The following is a 20,557-nucleotide window of genomic DNA, read 5'->3' as shown; positions in this document are numbered from 1 at the left end:
ATAATTTTAGGGCTTTTTTTTGCCAAAACCTATGCTGGAAGAACATCAAGTGGTGGAAACGTGAAAAAAAAATAAGAACAATATGTTCTTTTCACTATACAGTTAGCAAATTAAAATCAGGAATATCAGTCATCAAAAGAAAACGTTGGTACATTAATTACGTTTTAAATAGTTAACAGTCTTACAGTAATTTTAATTATTAACATGGTGCTTACAGATTCCATCCATGTCTATATTTAGTATTGAGGGACACATACCACTCAACCTCACTCTAAGCATTAAAAACATTAACACATTCACTTCAATGAAAAGTTGCCAATTCCATTTTATGTTTACGCCAGCGGAGTCTCTCAAGGAACATCAGCACAGTGAGTTCTTGAAAATCTCACTGCTTGGATTGAAACATTTGGAGCTAAACTTCAAAGCATGAACTCCAGTGCAATGGCAAGCAGAAACATTGCATCCATCTTCCTTCTGATAAACATTCATCCAATTGTTCTGCCCAGGGTGAACAAGAATCCACAGCATTATTTGAAGGGTAGGTTATGATACGCAACAACGGACATCTATATGACCTTTCTGTCCTGGGCCTCCGCTATGGCCAGAGTGAGTCCCACCGCAAATTGGAGGAGCAGCACCTCATATTTTGCTTGGGTAGTTTACACCCTAGCGGTGTGAACATTGGCGCAGATAGTCCTTGCTTTCTCTCCTTCCTTCCCCTCCCCTTCCCAGTTCTCCCACAGCCTACTGTCTCTGCCTCTTCCTTTAATCATCCCGCAGCCCCCCCCCCCCACCCCACATCAGAAGAAGGGTTTCGACCCGAAACGTCACCTATTCCTTCGCTCCATAGATGCTGCCTCACCCGCTGAGTTTCTCCAGCATTTTTGTCTACCTTCGATTTTTCCAGCATCTGCAGTTCTTTCTTAAACATCTATATAGCGGATCTCACTTCTAGTTACTTCTAGTTCTAGCTCCCATTGCACCGCTCCTCCACTTCCGCCAGTTACTCAATGAGCTGGTGCCTCATGGTGGGAAGTACCGGTTGCAAGAGCGGAGAGAGCAAGCAGCATGAAGGAGGTGTGAGCATCAGACCCGTCCCTGGCACACCAGGTGTGGGGCCGGGGGCTCTGTGGCTCCACAGCCTGTGAATTCTAATTTGTTTCATCACCCGCCCCACCATCACGTTTCTTCCTTCCCGGCCTTTATCCTCTCACTCGGTTATAGAGGACAATCGGCAATAACGGGCACCATCCTCCTGTAATGAGAGGTAATGACATTGTGGATAGCAGTGTCTTTTTCCCCAGGGTAGAATGCTCAAATATTAGAGAGCATAGCTTTAATGTAAGAGTGGGAAAGTTTAAAAGAGATTTACGCAGCAAGTTTTTTTTATGCAGAGTGGCGGGTGCCTGTAACGCACTGCCAGGAAAAGTGGTGGTAGCAGATACAATTGCGACATTTATAAGGCATTTAGGCAGGAACATGAACAGGCGAGGAATTAAAGTCACGTGCAGGCACCATGGTTGGCACGTGCATTGTGGGGGCAAATGGTCTGTTCCTGTGCTGTTTTAGATGGTTTAACCAACACTCCTTCACCACAGACACTAAAAATAAAATCCATCAGTCATTACAATGGTGTTTTTTGTAATGTTCAGTGGTAAGTTAAGGTGCCAGCAAAATCTAAATCATACTCTTAACGAAATACGATAAAACATTAAAGCACTTATCATAAATTGCATTCTCTTGTTCACAGGTGCTAAAGTGTTCAAAAGGAGGTTCAATTTACGCAGTGGAGTCGATTATATCTCCAGTGTGACTGAACTTTAATTTCACATCTGAATAAGTGAAGGAGGAAATTTAACAATTGCAAAAATTAGATGCAACCAGACTAGTTCTTTAAACAATAAAATGAATCAGTGTTTAAAATCTTGGAGCAAATGCTATGAAAATTAAATGAAGTGATAGTTATTTTGAAAAATGTAGAACTCCCATTGTCGACAAAGACATTGATGCAAATGTATTTCACATGATCAAATGGAGTTTCTGCTAAAAATAATTATTATAATATTCTTGAAATTATAATATTCTTGAAAAGAGACAGGCAGACATTAGGTGGGATAAACATCCTGATATGGCATTTTGGAAGTGCAAAGTTTATAGACGTGAATGAGACATAATCCATAGTTTTTAAAAGGAGCAAGAGTGGATGCTCTGATCATCATACTTCAATCCAGTGAGAAAAAACAACTTCAGGTGTTTAAATCCAAACTGAAGAAAGAACACATTACAAGTACATAGCAGATCAACCAGCAGTCATGGGGAGAGACAGGTCATGTATCTTTGTCAAGGATCCTTCATCAGAACTAAAAACATGAAAAAAATCAAATCTTTGATTCAGTCATACTGTGTGCAAAGGCCCTTATTAGGCCCACCGCATTCACCACCCACTGTACCTACCCACACTAATCTCATTAGGCCCACATAGACCCACAGCCTTGGCAAGTGCTGCAGAGAGGTGGAGGTGTGGAGGGGACACATGGATTGTATGTGAAAGGCTGCAGACCAAAATTGTCAAAGTAACACTTACTTTAAAGACAAGTATTTCAAGAAAGAGTAGAAAGAAAAAGTTCAAATTCAAAGCGATATCACATTGATGGGAAAAAGGTAGTTAATGTAAATAGTTAAATTCCACATCGTCACAAGGACTGCACATATTCAGATGGAAGATAAGATACCGTCTTTCAAGCTTACATTGGGCATCATTGAAACCAAAATAGGAAGCCAAAGAGAGAGGTAAACGTGGATAATTACAGTGACAGGCAACTGGAAGTTCAGACTGAACACAAGTGTTCTGCAGTCACCTAATCTGCAGTCTGGCTTCTCAAATGCAGAGCAGACCTCCTCATAAGCACTGAATACCACAAACTACACTGGAAGAAGTGGGAGATCTATAAATAAAAATAAAGACAACACATTGAGGCAGTGGAACTAGATATCACTACCATTCTTTCCACCTGATTTCCAAGTGTCAAATTAAATAGAACTTGATACTTTCAACTGTCAAATACTTTCAACGTTAACAGAGATGAGAGCTCAAGAGTGTAAATCCAGATAACAACTTAGGGAAGCAACAGGGGCACAGCTGGTAGCGCTGCTGTCTCACGGTGTCAGAGATCCGGCTTGGATCCTGACTTCAGGTGCTGTGTGGAGTCTACATTTTCTCCTGGTGACCATGTTGATTACCTCTGGGTTGTCCCGTTTCTTCCCAGATGGATCTGTAAGTGAACTGGCCTCTGTAAATTGCCCCTATGTGTAGGGAGATAACATACAACTAGTGTGAACGGGTGTTCGATGGTCAGCGCGGACTCAGTGGGCCAAAGGTTTTAGCTAAACTATACTAAACTAAACATGTTTCCCTTGATGGATAGAAACCAGACCTGGTGGCTTTAGTTAAGTGAGTTACCATTTATTACAGAGATGAAGAGAACTTCCTTTGCTTGTAATATGCTGTGAATTTTGGAATTTGGGTGACTAATCAATGAAGATCTCAAGAATGAAATTGATGAGCTCTCGAACTGAGGGAATTAGTGTTTTGTGAATAGGATAGAAATGGGATGGTGGTCAGCCATAATATTGCTGAATAGAACTTCAGACTACAATAATTGTGTATCTTATCACTGCTCTTATCACTATCATTTGAAATTCAGACCAAGATATGCACATTAAGCTGTTGATCAAAAAAACTCAACACTGTCAGCTCTCTCAAACTATGACAATATCAAACACTGTTTCAATGGCCAGATATGTCATCACTACTTTTGGCAGCTGAACAATGGTAAGTGTGATAAAAGTAACATTCTTTACCAATTATTTTGATGATTGATCTGCATGGAGCAGCTTGATGTCACATGATGCCAGGAAGTATCTTATAATAGGAAAGTCCATCCTATTTGACCAGCTATGTGGTCTGGTGGATGCTCACCATTTCACCAAGACAAATGCACTCAACTGTTTTTTGTCGATTATAATGCAGAAGGGATGCTAAAAATATGCACCCAACAGCAACCTGTTTGTTGTAGATTATAACGCAGAAGGAGTAGATAATATGGATGTCAATTTTCAGCACAGGACAATTACAAAGTGATTGCCTCAGAATCAATTCAGAAAGGTGGTTCTGAGAAATCTTCATAACAGTCATGTTCATCTTCCATAGCAATTGATACATTACTCCATTCAGCCTCAGAGAAAGGCTCTTTTTCACATAACATGAGTGCAGAAAGTACAAAGAAAATGGAGAGAGAAAAAAAAGTAGATTTTTTACTTTGTCACTTAAGAACTTACATATTTAGTGAGTTGGAAAGGTTGAAATTTTAGCGTAAAATTGGAAAGCGTCAAATTTTATTCTGAAGCGAAAGCTTGCAAAATCTGTTATGCAAAACATACTCAGTTACTAAGCCTGATATGATTAAAAAAATGACAGCATAAATATCATCTTTAGTTCTTCCACCAGTTCACGTGATAATTAACATGCAAATATGGATAAATCGGCTGACATTTGTCAACTCTGTGTTGCCAAGTTCAAACCGTGAAAGGGCACATTTACATGTAAAAAGATGCATAAACAACCAAATATCACAATTGATCACTTGTTCAAAGAGATGTACTATACATAATTGCTACCCAGCATATTTTCAGTAATTATGCCATACTCAGCATAAATTATATCAACATTGAAAAGTATACAACTGCACCTTGAAGAAATTGAGACGACTGACAAAATTACGTTTTCATGTCTTATTCTCTTTGGAAGGCAGCTAAAACAAAATATTCAACTGGGAAATATCCAATCTGGGTACAGTAGCTAACATTATTGTTTTTGCCGCACATTCACGCTATCCTACACACTAGGGACAATTTACACTTGTGCCAGGCCAATCAACCTACAAACCTGCACGTCTTTTACACATTGGCATAGATAATTACTTTCAGATAAGGGCAGTTTTAAGAACTGACATCTTTGGCAAACTCATATAAACTGGATTTTACAGCAGGTTGAAATCTAATCAAAATCGCACCCACCCAAAGACTTCAGTAAATTTAATGCTGTGTTATTATTTGACACAATGATCTATGGTTTTCTGCACCAACATTGAAAATTCAATAGAAGGTTAAAGGAGACTGGGACTTATAAAGTACCTTGCCATATCGTTTTGGATGACCCAAGTGCTTTATAGCCAACTGACACACTTTAAAAATGCAGTGACTGCTGTGATGTTGGAAACTCAGCTACTAACTCAAATATGTATTCAAAAGAGATATCAACTTTCCAATGTCTTGCTGTTTTCACGGACAGAAAAGTCGGCAAGGAAAAGGAATACTGGAGGGCCTCAGTGCTGTCTTCTCGTAGATGGCAATCAATTCACCCACCACCCCCCACCCCCAACCCCTCCCCCTCTTCTCCTTCCCCACTGGTAGTCAAGATTGTTCCATCATATGTCCTTCAAATTCACTTTTGAAAGCCCGAATGATTCCATTAGTTTTTTCACTCCTCAAAGCACTGCGTTTCCCACAAATTCTGTTTCTTTTACATACAACTACTTACATACATTACTTACACTAAATACAACTTTGATGACAGACCAAGGATAGACACAAAATGCTGGAGTAACTCAGCGGGGCAGGCAGATGCTGTCTGATGTCCCACTGAGGTACTCCAACATTTTGTATCTATCTGGTTTAAACCAGCATCTGCAGGTCCTTCAGACACATTTGATGACAGACCGACAGTTGAATCAAAGATGCATGAGTGAATCAAAGATTTTCAGACCTTGGACTGATAATAAAACTTGGCTATCAATTGTCAAACATTTGACAAAAAGGCAGATTTGAAGGGTTTTTAATCCACCACAAGATTGCATGGCTTGACAGGAAAGTGACTGCAAGTTCAACAGCAACTTACAAAAGGCAATTGGGTTACAATTGCATGGCTGCAGAGGAACAGCCAAACAGGGGACCACTTCGACAATTGTTTCAAAGGACTGACACAGGCACGATGGACTAAATAGCCAATTATTGTGCTGTTGATTAGATCAAACTACAATGAATATTGGTCATTATAGCTTTGTAGTTATACATATTTAGCTAAATATGTGTTTTCTAGTTAATACCACAGATGTAAAAAATTGCAGATTGTTCAAGCTCTGCAATATTTCACATTTTACTGCATCAGTTCCTCACCCTCCATCCATTCCATACAACTTCTTCCGTTTTAATCACCAAATATAATGACTTGAACACTGAAAATCAATCGATGATGAGATGAATATTTGTTTTATTCTATTGAAGGTTCAGTCACAGACTGATTAATACTTATTTGAGGTTTGTGACAAAAATAGATAGGTCTGAAAGCATTTCATTTCAATGGTTTGCAAAATGCCACCAAAGATTCAATGAATAGTGAAAGCACCATATACCACACAATGGGCGGATCAGAAAAGCATGGACCAATTTACACCTTAAAACTGTCCTATTTTATGGACCAGGCCTATTTTAAATTTAGAGGAGATAGGTTTTAGGTGAAGGGGAAAAGATTTAATAAGAATCTGAGGGGCAGCCTTTTCACGCAAAGGATGGTGGTGATATGGAACAAGCTGCCAGAGGAGGTGGTTGAGGCAGGGACTATCCCAACTTTTAAGAAGCAGTTAGACACGTACATGGATAGTGTAGGAAGATGCTGGTAGACACAAAATGCTGGAGTAACTCAGCGGGATAGGCAGCATCGCTGGATAGAACGAGCAGGACATCGCATCCAACACCCAGCTGGCAGCACCCCTCGGCATCCACCAGCAAATATCGAACAAGGACTGGTGAAAGCCTGGCGACCGCTTCACATTACCCGCAAAGTTCTTTTTAGACAGGGGCCCAGAGCGGAGCCGTGGGAAAATGCGCCGCCCCACCGACAGCAAGCCTTCAGGAATGGGTGACGGGCCGCCCCATCGGCATCCACCCAGCAAATACCGAACAATGATGGGGGTGAAAGCTTTCACATTACCCGCAAATTTCTTTTTAGACAGGGGCCCAGACGTTTCGGGTCGAAACCCTTCATCAGTCTGCTTTCGAGGTATGTGGAAATTAATTCAGTGGGACAGGAGCAAGAAGAAATAATGGGTGTGCCAGGACAATTCTGTTTATGGATTTTGGGGAGAAGAAAACTGGGCTGTGCAGGGCTTGGAACAATAAGGTTGGAGGCTTTGGAGGACAGAAAGCCAGAAGCGATAAAATCAGAAACGGTCTGTGGGATTATAGCCTGATGCTCATCTGTGGGATCATGGTGCAAGGATAAGTAGGAGGAGGTGTCTGAGAGTTGGAACCTGGCTTCAGTGAGATTAAGGTCAGCGCGCCAGACTGCAATGGCACCTCCCTTATCGGTGGGTTTGATTATAATGTCAAGGCTGCTGCAGAGTGAGCGGAGGGCTGTACGTTCAGAGGGGGAGAGGTTAGAGTAGGTAAGGGGAGTGGAAGAGTTAAGACGGTCGATGTCACGCCAGAAGTTCGAAATGAAAAGGTCTAAAGAGGGTAGAAGGCTGTCCACGGGAGTCCAAGGGGATGGGGAATGGTGGAGACGAGAAAAGGGGTCATCAGTGGGTGTTGAGGACTCCTTCCCATAGAATTTGTCAAGGAGGCGGAGGCAACGGAAGAAGAGCTCCACATCGTGGCGGACCCAGACCTCGGTGAGTTGGGGATGAGGGGAACAAAGTTGAGGTTTCTGTTGAGGACAGACCATTCCGTACCAGAATGAGGGAGGTCGAGGGGTGGTGAAGTCATGACAAGGGTGGGGGTTGGGGTCCGAGGAGGGCAAGTGAGTGGACAGAGGCCGAGGCGAGGTCTGGTAGGGGGATGGTGGGGTGTCAAAGTGGAGGGGGGCATGAAGACCAGTGCACGGGTGGGGAGAAGCTGAAGAAGGACATTCTGAAGAAGGGTCTCGACACGAAATGTCCTCATTCCTTCTAGCCAGAGATGCTGCCTGTCCCGCTGAGTTACTCCAGCATTTTTGTGTCTATCTAAGGTACCTGGATAGGACTGGTTTGGAGGGACATGGGCCAATAGTGTAGCTGGGACATGTTGGCTGGTGTGGGCAAGTTGGGCCGAATGGCCTGTTTCCACACTGTATCACTCTATGGCTCCAGAGCCTGGAACATGCACAGTGTGTTTTTCCGAAGTAACTAGAAGGTGATAAATGTCAGGCACTCTGAGCAATATAATGTAAATTTTATAATTTGCATTCAAAGTCAACTTCAGTGTCATGAAGTGAATATAGATTTTAATTATGATCATGCAAAAATTCCACACTAGTTCCTTTTAACTGTTTACAGGTCATCAGGTGGAATTTAACAGTTATCGAAAATGTGCTGTTGGGAAGTGCATTTGGATTACACACACAGCAATATAAACTGATTTTCTTCAAATATCACATTACCTACCTCAAAAAACCCTTGGTTGTTGGCTCGGCCATAAACTGCTGAGGCAAGAACAATGGCTAACAAAAGCATGAAGACATCATCCATTCCATTTGCAAAATCATTTATATATATATTACCGCAGGGAGATCCTGGAACTGTTCCATTAAATTGGAACACCAAAATAGGTAGGTTTATTATTATAGATATTTCTGGCTAAGGGTTTGCATGTCTACATTATGCTACATTAAAATATCATGGAACAACTATCTGGTGTACCATCCTTCCAAGTTAATGAATACAGTTTTCTTCAGCTTTAGTGCACATCAGACACTACTCATTCGAATTAGTATAATTCACGAAATAATACATTAAGTAAAATTATTCATGCGTAACAATTAAGTTGTGGGAAAGCAGTGAAAGGATGTCATTAATACATATCTTTTAAAAAAGTAAAGTAAGTTATTTCATAAAAGATTTTAAATCATATGTATAACATACAAGCAGCATTTTTAAACAGGAAATCAGATAACTTTTTTTATTGAAAATTATTACAGAACAAAAATTACAGATCAGATGCTGTAAATCTGAAAGTGCTGGAACACTCCTGTAATGTCAAAGTGGAGGGGCATGAATTCCAGTGCACGGGTGGGGAGAAGCATTCTGAGATCTCGACACCGAAATGCCTGTCCCGCTCCTGGATAGGACTGGTTTGGAGGGACATGGGCCAATAGGGTAGCTGGGACATGTTGGCCGCTTAGCATATGTGGAAGGAAAAACGTATCAGATCTAGGACCCTTCGTCTGAATTTCAGAGTTCTTAAAGATCAAGCTACCAAAAATCAACAGTTATTATACATTTATTATGTTTAATGCTGGACTCCCCCGATCATACTCATGTTGAGATTCATATTTTCAATACAGTTCACTGTTCCCTATCCTAACAATAATCTACAGCCTACACAAAATTTTAGTCATGAACCAAGTCAACTGGAAAAACATGCTAACAGGTCAGCTTTAACTTATACAATTGTCCATTTTCTTAATGTAGAATCTTGTTGTCAATCCTGTCCTGCCATAATTACTTTCACATTGTCACTGGAGCGATAACAACTTCCAACTAGTATGTTAACATTTTGCTATTTCCATTTACTAAATGCCACTGACCTAACTTTGATCCCAACAGTCAATTTATTCCCAAGTACATGAGGAACTGTACACCCATCTACAATTACATTATCATGATCAAACACAGAAACAAGGCGTCTACTTTAACGACCAGATTGATTTGCATTTATGTTGTCCTTGATAGCTTTAACAGTTTAGGTGGGTCTCTTTTCCAGTTAGTAGCACAAGGACAAACACAACAACTCCCATGTAAATGACTTTCCAAAAACATTGCTGAAAGCTTTTATCGTTCAGCATTAATGGACCAATCATTCCACCTCATGTGTGATGTTAATTTATGGTTGATAATAGTTTTAAAATAAATCTTTAAATAAAGATCAAAATGTTTTTTTTAATTATGGGTTAATAATTGGAAAGAAATTGATACTTAAATTTTGGAAAAATACAACCACACCAACTGTTAAAATGTGCTATTTCCAATATGATGGAATAGCACGCCTTAACTTTGAGATCCGAAATAGTCAATAAATTGACCAATTACATGAGGAGTTGGTCTCCTTTCATCGACAATTTGGATTATCATGATCAAACAGCGGTACCATAAGGATTTGCTGATTTAGTTCATAACGACGCGGATAGAGCTACATCTCCTTGATAGCTTTAAAAGTTTAGGTGGGTCTCTTTTCCAGTTCTAGTAGCCACAAGGACAAACTTCAACAACTCCCATGTAAATGACTTTTTTCCCCTTTCTAAATATTGCTGAAAGCTTTTATCGTTAACAGCATTACATGGACCAATCATTTGGCACCTCATGTGTGATGTTTTGTGCTGTTTATGGTTGATAATATATAGTTTTAAAATAGCACATTTTATTGAATCAACTCTGTAATGGCAGGCCAGGTGCGACATCCCAATTTGAAAAGAAAGACAAAGTTACTCCAAATAGGTTCTGACGCTCCTTTTGCATGCAACCATTTAAAGCTTACTCCACAGGCTATTCGGCAAAGGTGTTCTATCTTAGTATTTCTGCTTCAAACAGTCTCTTTCCATTCCACTTCATCTAATGTTAACAAAATATCTACTAGATATTTCTAATATGTCAATCCAGCTTCCCCATTAAATTATATAATTTGCCTCAACCAGTCCACATTGCAGAAAGCCAAGTATCCTATTCACTCCATGTTTCTTTACATTATTGCTGACTTTAATTGAATGTATTGCTAGCCACCCACCGTAACATGTAGATTTTATGATCTCCTTAAAGGTGGCAGATAAGTTCAAGTTCAAGTGAGTTTATTGTCAAGTGTCCCTGATAGGACAATGACATTCTTGCTTTGCTTCAGCACACAGAACATAATAGGTAACACAAGGATGTGAGATTATCAAATGTTAAGCAGCCAAATCAATAAAAATAATTAGCCAATGTTCTCTTACATCTAGAATTGCAACTGATATTTTAGGTTTAACTTTTAAAATGCATTTTATATATATTGATAAGATATATTTATATTACAATACTAGTTACCAGATTGCAGTGTCTTAATTTTCCCTCTTTGCAGTTTAATCAATGACATGGTACAGAAAACTAGTTTATAATTCCTCTTCTTTACCTAATCCCAGAGTCTGAAGAAGAGTCTCGACCCGAAATGTCACTCCTCCATTCTCTCCAGGAATGCTGCCTGTCCCACTGAGTTACCCCAGCATTTTATGTATATCTCCAGTGTAAACCAGCATCTGCAGTTCCCTCCTCACCAGATTTTAATTGTGCTATTCTGAACTCAATCCCTACTAGCTGATGTCAGAAAGCAAGATATGATAGTAAAATCCAATATTTTATTGAAGGGAATAAAAATTCCTCACCGCTCCCAGCATAATGCGGAATATGAGCCAGCGGAAAGACCAGATGACGATTTTGGATGGCAGTGTTTGACGTGGAACGGAACGGAGAGTCAGCAAGGGGCACAGGAAAATTCCAAGGAATCCAGTTTCCAGCAACTGAGACTCCCAACCTGCAGAGAGGTGGAAAATGAAAAGTTTCAAAAACATAGTTAAACGCATGAAGTTATTAAGTTTGATTTTGATTGATACTGTAAAACACTTCTTGGTTATAGAGCTCTTTGATTGATGAAGCTATCCAACATGAAAACAGACCCTTCAGCCCACGAATTCCATGCTGATTATTAACATTCTGGGAGGGTCCAATTTGCCTGCACTCTGCTCATGTCGCTGTTATCCATATATCTGTCCGAAAGTCTTTTGAATGTCGTAGTTCTATCTGCTTCTAGATCTTCTTCTGGCAACTTATTCTAGATACAGACTGGAGTTTAAGTGAAAACAGTTGCCTTTGAGAACCCTCTTACATTGTTCTCCTCTCACCTTAAGCACATGTTTTGTAATATTACAAGATTCAGTCAAATTCTTATTAAGGATATTTGTCTTTTAAAGGCGCCCATAAATAAAATGTATTATTATTATTATTATTTTACAATTTTGAGACAAATACATTTCAGATTGACAGCTGAGGGTTTTTGAGCTCTGATTTCACTGCAGGATACTGCCCATCAAGAGAAAATGAATCCAAAATACCTCTGTGTGTTATTTTTCTCAAATCTGCTTCAAATGTCAATATTTTAAATGATTTAATGGGAACTTGTGTTTAAATCCTTAAACACTATTATGGCTGAACGCTTGTTCTTCCAATAGATGAAACAAATGCTTGAATTGCAAGCTTGGAATGTAATGCTGAAATGATTATTAGTTGAACATATAGCTAGGAAACATTTATAACACCACACTTGATCCATAATACTTTGAGCAAAACAAGTAGACAATTGTTGGAAAAGCTCCAGTGATATTTCCTGATTCTCTATTGTGGGGCAATAAGCTATGTAAAATAAATGTAATGGTCATACAACAAATCGGACGGATGTGCATTATGAACAGGTAATTCCACAACTCCCCCATAACTCCTTTTCCTCTCTGCTCAGCCCAGGCCACACCATGCTATAATGTGTTATATGTATGAATCCATCAGATTCCACACTTCCTTCCATCCAGTCTATATTTTGATCCATTGCACCAGGAAGGCTGGAAGTATTATCAAGGAATATACCTGCTACCCTGCCATTCTCCTTTCTCCATTCTATCGGAGGATGAGGGTGGAGTGAATGTGGTCAGCACTCTCCACAAGTGCAGGCATGGAGATCTTAGTATGGGCAGCAATATACCAGCAGGACTGCAGATGGAATCTGACAACAATCCACCTGACGAGAAATGCGAACTTTAGGAAGAACCAGGGGACTAAATGGAGCGAACAAAGAGGTTAACTGGAGCTTTCTTCGAGGGAGATAAACCAGTAGTTTGTTCAAAGCATGTCAAGTGTGCAAAGGAAATGGGGAAAATATAATGTGATCTGGAGACGAAGGGCTGTGATGAATTAAAATAGCGATGAATTGGAATGTGATAGGCCCATAAATGGATCTGCAATTTGAAAGGACAGAATCATAAAAAGAATATTTACTATCTATGATATAAACTGAATACAGAGTTATTGATTCAAGACGCTGCCACGAAGGACTGGTCAAATGTGTGCTGTGTGCTTAACCAAAGATCAGTTTGTAAAACAGGTCTTGAACCATGATGGCAGCAAGATGCCAGGGCAGAAGGCATCAACTGCAGATGTGTTGGCAATGGCTGCTGTGTAATTCGCAAACAAGCCTGAAAAGTAAAAAACTGACCAGAAAATTAGACCAACGTAAGGTCTTAGACTTACAATGAAAAAAAAATAATTATCAGCAGCCAGAGTGAAACGCCATAGTGTCTTACGGCTTGGAAACAGGCCCTTCAGCCTGACGCATCAATGCTGAGCAAGATGCCCCATCTATGCGAGTCCCATTTAATCACATTCTCAACTTTTCCTATCCGTGTACCTGTCAAAAGTGTATTTTAAATGTTGTTATTGCACCTGCTTTAACTATTTCATCCAGCAGCTCATTCCACATACCCACCACCTTGTCTGGAAACAGTTCTCCCTCAGGTTCCCTCCTCACCTTAATCATATCCTCATTAGTTTTTGATTTCCCTACCTGGGAAAAAGATTCACCCTATCTATTCCCCTTGTTTTTTATGCCCCTCTTTAAGATCACTCCTCAACCCCCTATACTCCAAGGAATAAAGTCCTAGCCTGCACAACCTCTCCCTACAGCTCAGGCCCTCGTGCCCTGTCACTATCCTCGTAAACCTTCTCTACACCCTTTCCAGCTCAATGGCATTTTTCCTATTGTAGGGTGACCAAAACTGAATACAATACTCCAAGTTCCGCCCCACCGACAACTTGTACAACTACAACATAACATCCAAAATTTTATACACAGTTCTCTGACTGATGAAGCCCAAAATGCCCAAAGCCTTCCGCCTTCCGATCTACCTGTGACGCCACTTTCAGGGAATTATGTACTTCTTAATCCCTCTGCTCCACAACACTCCCCAAGGCCCTACCACTCGCGTTAAAGGTTCTGCCCTGGCTTGACTTCTCAAAATCCTTAATCCGTTTGAAAGTGCAAGACCTTCAGTTCACAGGAGTTTCACGGCAACAATTGTACCACTGCAAAAGCTCGGGGGGAAAAACAAAGTAAAAAGACTTAACACAGATTGCTGAAGTGGACTAACATCAGTTGAGTTTGGCATAGGCAATACCATTAGACAACATCAGACTGCACAAATTCTATGGAACCGCACAGTGTCGATAAGACTTCTGTTGTGGACAGAAATGCTGAATGGCCTGAATCAAGCACAGATTGATTTGAACGCAATGAAAAGATAGCAATATAACATAGATGCAGCTCACTGCTCTGAAGGGCCAATGAAGAAAGCCACTGTAGCAACATATTTATTCATATCAGTTATACAGTATAACTAAAATGCAGAGATTTAGATAGAAATGGAGGATCTCTAAATGAAAGTTCAGGTTGACTTTGGTACTTAAAGGGTGCCAGCAGGGAAAAGGAAACATCCAATGTCATTATTATACACAGGTCTCAGGACAGCGTCAAACCACAAGCACAAAAATGCAGTGGCTTAAGAAGCAACCACCAAGTCAAGGTTGTTGGGAAAGCATACATGATATCCAGTAACGTACCAAATAAATTGCATAATTGCAACTGTTGTAATGGCTGATAAAAGATACTCGGCTTGTTAAGTTTTACTTGAAGGCTTTGGCATATAGATGTATTCATATTTATGAATACAATTATGTTGAAGCAAGTGAAGAACATTATATGAAAGCAGATGTATGTGAAATCTCTCTGGAGAAGTGATTCACTGCAATTACTCATTCTGGAATAGATATTTCAGAAATGTTCATTTACCATTGGTCAAATACACATACAATGTTTTCTACTGCTTGATTTATTTTTACAGAAGATTTCATGTAATGCAACTGTACCTTTAAGAACAGTATATGGCTTCTGGTGCATTGTCACACAAGACTCTGTTTGTTATAAGTTTATTCAGCAACACGAGAGAATAACTTTTCACTGTACCTTGGTACACATACCAACAAATTAAACTAAACCAAATTAAACTGTGTTAAATAAAGGATGTTCTGATGATAGCTCTTTCTCAGTTTTTAACTTCAGCAAGCAGGAACAGCTTACAGAAATTACACAATGCTCCCAGGATGAGCATTGTCCAAAGTATGCCTTGCACAGAATTTAAAAACATAAACTAATATTGTTAACAGCATTATTAAATATACCGAAAATATTTATTTGTTGTTGCATTCGAATTTATAAAGTCAATGTTAATTAAACATGCATGCACAGATTACTGCACCATTTTACACCAAAGAGCTCTAGCAGCTGCCACCACTCTTAGGTTCCCATGGCTCCCATCCCTGAGTGCAGATTTCCAATTCTTCCCTTATCCAACCTGACCACCAGCTGAGCTTCAAGCCGGCCAATTTACATCCCTGCTATTACTGACTTCTCAGCACCTGGAGTCCATTGGCAACATGTCAGTGAGGCCCAAGACTTGAGCCAACACAAATTAAGGCTATTGCGCCAATTTCACACCAATTTCCAGGGGAAGTCAAAGATCATATCCGAATAGCATGGGAGTTGTGCCTTCCTGCATACACTTCTTCAAATTGTCCTTTACTAAAATAAATTCCTTTTACAAATTATTGGGCACCTTGCTTTCCTTTCAATCTCTGATAAAGTAAGAGTCATAGCATCTTCAGCCCATCTTGTCTATGTCAACCAAGGTGGCAAACTGGATTTGATCCATTTGCCTGCATTTGGCCCACAGCCCTAAAAACCCTTCCTACCCATATATCTATCCAAATGTCTTTTAAATGTCGTGATAGTACCTGCCTCAATTACCCTCCTCTGGCAGCTTGTTCCATACACCCACCACCCATTATGTAAAACAGTTGCCACTCAGATTCCTGATAAATCTTTCCCCCCTCACCTTAAACCTATGTCCTCTGGTTCGTGATTCCGCTACTCTATGTAAAAGATTCCATGCATTTACCCTATTTAATCCCCTCACGATCTTATCATCCCTCATCCTCTGTGCCCCAAAGAATAAGGACCTAACATGCTCAACCTTTCCCTATAGCTCAGTCCCTGGGAGTCCTGGCAACATCCTTGTAAATCTGTACCCTTTCCAGCTTAATAACATCTTTCCTATAACAAGGTGACTAAAACCGAACACAATACTCCAAATGTGATCTCACCAATGTATTTTACAACTATATCATAACTTCCCAACTTCTATACTCAGTACTCTGACTGACGAGGCCAATGTGCTGAAAGTCTGCTTGACCACCCTATCTACCTGTGATGCCACTTTCAAGGAACTATGTATCTGTACTCCCTAGATACCTCTGCTCAACAACATTCCCCAGAGCCCTGCAATTCACTGTGGTTCTGTGACTTGGCTCTGAAATAGAACAGAGGTGATAGCATTGGTCAGGTGTAGAAAATTGCGATCAAGTGTATCCCTGGAGGAGTTTCAGGAGACGAAGAGCATACTTAAGAAGGAAATTAGAAGGGAAAAAAGTGGGCAAGAGATAGCTCAGGCAGATAATATTTAGGGAAATCCAGTACATTAAGGGAAAATGGGTGACTGGAGAGAGAATAGAGCCCCTTAGAAGTCACAGCGGATATCGCTGTGTAGAGCTGACGTAGATGGGCAAGGTCCTTAATGAGTATTTCTCCTCTGTGTTTATTGTGGAGAAAGATGGGAATACAAAGTCAGTAACTTCATCCCCTGTAATTGTGACAAAGGTAACATGTTCTGATTTGGTGGCCAAAGGGCCTGTTTCCGCACTGTATCTCCAAACTAAACGACACTAAACTAAACTTTACCTCTCTCACCTTATAGCTATGCCCTCTAGTTTAGAGATGCAGTGTGGAAACTGGCCTTTATCCTACCAAGTCCACACCGACGATCGATCACCAGTACACAAATTCTACATCCTACATACAAGGGGCAATTTACAGGTCAATTAACCTACAAATCTCTATGTATTTGGAATGTGGGAGGAAACAGTCAAAGGGTGAGCATGCAAACTCCGCACAGTGTTGGACATTTCGACCCTGGGGAAAAGGTTCTGACTGTCCACCCTATCTATACCTCCCATAATTGTATGTACATCATTTTACAGAATGATCGTCCTGGTACCGTGCTAGAATCATCCTTTAAAATGTGTTTGCATCCTCTCCGTTGCATCCAAGTTTATAATTAAGCAACTAGAATTCTACTGAATCACTAATTATAGTCAAATCAAGGTTCATGGCATTTACCATTTACCATAATTGCTCAAGAAATAACCTCAAGTCCAGCTCGCCTACAAACATGACACTAGTTTATTCAATTTACATGCACATATTCTCACTCGCTGTCCTTGGATTATTTTCAAATGACATTTGATTCTGGTTTCGAGCAAACAAACTGCAAGTATATACTAATTAATTACTAAATTGATTTGCCAATTACGAGGCAGTTCTGGAGTCTTGCTCTTATCTTGGGATTGAGTAATGACAGCATTATTAAATTTAAAATTTTTGTTTTTTATATGCCTAAATTATCAACAGTCAGAATTGTTGGATGTTCCATCAATCAAAAGTTGAAAGGATCCGTCATGAAGCAGTTTGACTCTTTTCTCTCATCACCTTGCAACATGACGGAACCATAAAATTAAACTCCGCAGGTAGACGTTATTCAAAACATTGTTCCTGTGCCAGTTACCTTCAAAGTAACTATCCTGTCAGTATAATTATCCCTGTTCATTTCCCAACAGCCATGCATATTTTCCCCATTCAAACATTGACCAATTTTCATTTAACGTTATTATGGATATACTTGCTTTCACTTGGAGATAGTACAACTCTGATGATGAACTGTTCATGTTTGATTCTGTGTTTGCTGGGGGTTTTTTAATTCCTTACGTTCACTCAGTTTACAATGCCTCTGTAATTTTTAAATAAAGAGTGCAACATGGAAATGTTATCTGAGTATCTCGAGCCTGGTATTTACCATGCTCACAGAGTGTAGCACCTGGACATGGGAATCTTCTCTGGCTCCATTCTTATGGCCATTATCTCACTATATTAATACCAGATTTGTTTGCCATCAAAACAGAATGACAAACCCATTTGCTAGTGTTTCCATACTAAATCCTTCGAAACACCAAAAAGAATGCTCTCAGAAAGACACACGACCTCGGAGCAGATGAATTCAGCAGTAATTGTGGACATTTATAAAGTAAGCTTCATAATTGATGTCCACTTGTGCTTTTTTTCATGGTTTTCAGATTCATGAAATGAATCAGGCAGATATCTAAAGCAGGGCTCAAAATTAGCGGTTGCCCGGGTGCCATTGACCACCCAAAGTGCCGCCGGGCAACCTAAACGCCGAGTCATTTTGCCCGGCTTGGCACTGCAGGTACTGGTTTGTACCGAAGTTAAACACAAAAAACTGGAGTAACTCCGTGGGTCAGGCAGCATCTCTGGAGAAAAGGAACGTGACGTTTCGTGCCGTCGACGGCCGTATTGCGGGGCAAAGATACTAGATGCTGTGTCGGAGCGAATGACGGGCCCTGAACAGCGGCAGCAGCGGCTCCATCTCCTCTTCCTCCCTGATAGTGGCTGCTGATTGCAAATCCGCTAATGGTGCTTTCAAAACAAACCCTTCCGCACGCCGAGGCTTCCCCCTCCCTCCCTTGTTTTGAAAGCGATGTTAGCGGATTTGCAAGCAGCGGCCGCTATCAGGGGGAGGAGGAGGTGATGGAGCCGTTGTCGCGGCCGCTGCTGCCGCTGTTCGGGGCCCGTCATTCGCTCCGACCCTTCTGAAGCAGCTGCACCAAAGATCCTATAGCTATAGGATCTTTGAGCTGCACCGCTCGGCCCCACACCTTTCTGTTGGCTGGTGGAGGAGGGGAGGCGGTGGCGAGGAGATCCCAACCGCTTCCCCCTTTGGCGATGGACAGGGACGGCCAAGGCAGCGGGGCGATGTTGTCCAAGGAGCGCCGACCTTCCTTCCTCCCCACCTCGCCCCTCTCTCTCTTGTACACTCCCCTCCACACCCCCCCCTTATCCTGGGATCCCTCCTCTCCATCCCACACTGATCCCCATTCCCGGCTCTATTCAGTCCTCACTGCCATACCCTGTGCTAGCCCCCCATCTATTCATCCTGCGCTGATCACCCGATCCACCTCGCATTGATTCTCCTGCCACCCCCTCATCCATCCTACACTGGTCCCCCAATTCATCCTGCACTACCCCCCCCCCCAATCCATCCTGTAGTGATCCCCCATCCACCATGTACTGATCCCCCATCCATCCTGTACTAATCCATGCATTCATCCCGTACTGACCCACCCTCCATTTACCCTGCACCTTCCACCCATTCATCCTGTAGTGATCACCCATTCATCCTGCACAGACCCACCCCCCCTACCCCCATTCATCCTGCGCTGATCTCCCCCCCCCCATCCATCCTGTACTGATCCCACATTCTTCTTGAAGACATCTGAAGAAGGGTCTCGACCCGAAACGTTGCCTATTTCCTTCGCTCCATAGATGCTGCCTCACCCGCTGAGTTTCTCCAGCACGTTTGTCTACCCCCATCCATCCCGTACTGAACACCCCCCCCCCCCCCCCCATTCAACACCATTGACATCCCCCGTGCTCTCCCCTCACAATTCTATCTACTCCAACCAACACGTACTAATTCACCTGCCTCAATCCATCCATTCTGCACCAACGCCTTCTAAACCCCCCCCCCCCCCCCCGCCATCTATTCACCCCAGACTGTTTCACACCCACCCCCCCCCCCCCCTGAAATGTCTTCAGAGCAAACATTGACTATGTTTGATAACGGAATGCAATCAAATGTGTTTTAATTCCCAATGTTATTATTTGTTTTAGTCCATAAAGATGGATTAATTAAATTGTGAACACGAGAAGCATTAAAACCGCAGTGTTCGATTGTCACTGCTACCGTTGACTCGTTATTACAGAATTCATTTTAACGGCAAATCAATGCTCTTAATATGGAGTATCAGTACTGGAGTTATTTAATGAGCAACATTCACAACTATATGTTGGATTTATCCAGGTTTTACTTCGACAGTCGATCATATACATCACAAATTTGGTCAGGAGATATTTCAGATGAAATTTTAACATTAATTCTGAAGTGGGAATGATGGAAACAGCGTTTATCAATAATTTTTTTTAAATCTGGTGTGTACAAATTGGGTATCTTCATTACTGTTCACAACACGTACATCTAATCTGAATGTCCGGTAATGTGGTCTTTTGACACCTTTAAACATATTACCAAAATAACATTTGCTGCAGTTATGTCCTTTGGCCATTCTCTTGTCAGTTAGTGTAATGTTTAACTTGTCAGATGGGTATAGTCGGTTTTAACAGCTATTATCATAAAATGCCAATAGAAATTTCCTTA

General features: G+C 41.1%; 1 protein-coding gene across 3 annotated transcripts in view; it reads right to left on the bottom strand.

Annotated features, from left to right (window-relative positions):
• Window positions 1-20,557, bottom strand: part of lmf1 (lipase maturation factor 1) — a 460,297-nt gene that overhangs the window by 325,545 nt on the left and 114,195 nt on the right. For all 3 annotated transcript variants that reach the window (XM_055651323.1, XM_055651324.1, XM_055651326.1), the window contains one exon: window positions 11,441-11,589. In XM_055651323.1, the coding sequence (XP_055507298.1) occupies window positions 11,441-11,589 (149 nt within the window). The remainder of the gene's footprint in view (window positions 1-11,440; window positions 11,590-20,557) is intronic.

This window comes from Leucoraja erinacea, chromosome 20 (assembly GCF_028641065.1).
Source record: "Leucoraja erinacea ecotype New England chromosome 20, Leri_hhj_1, whole genome shotgun sequence".
NCBI lineage: Eukaryota > Metazoa > Chordata > Chondrichthyes > Rajiformes > Rajidae > Leucoraja > Leucoraja erinaceus.
This window is presented reverse-complemented; position numbering and strand designations above follow the sequence as displayed.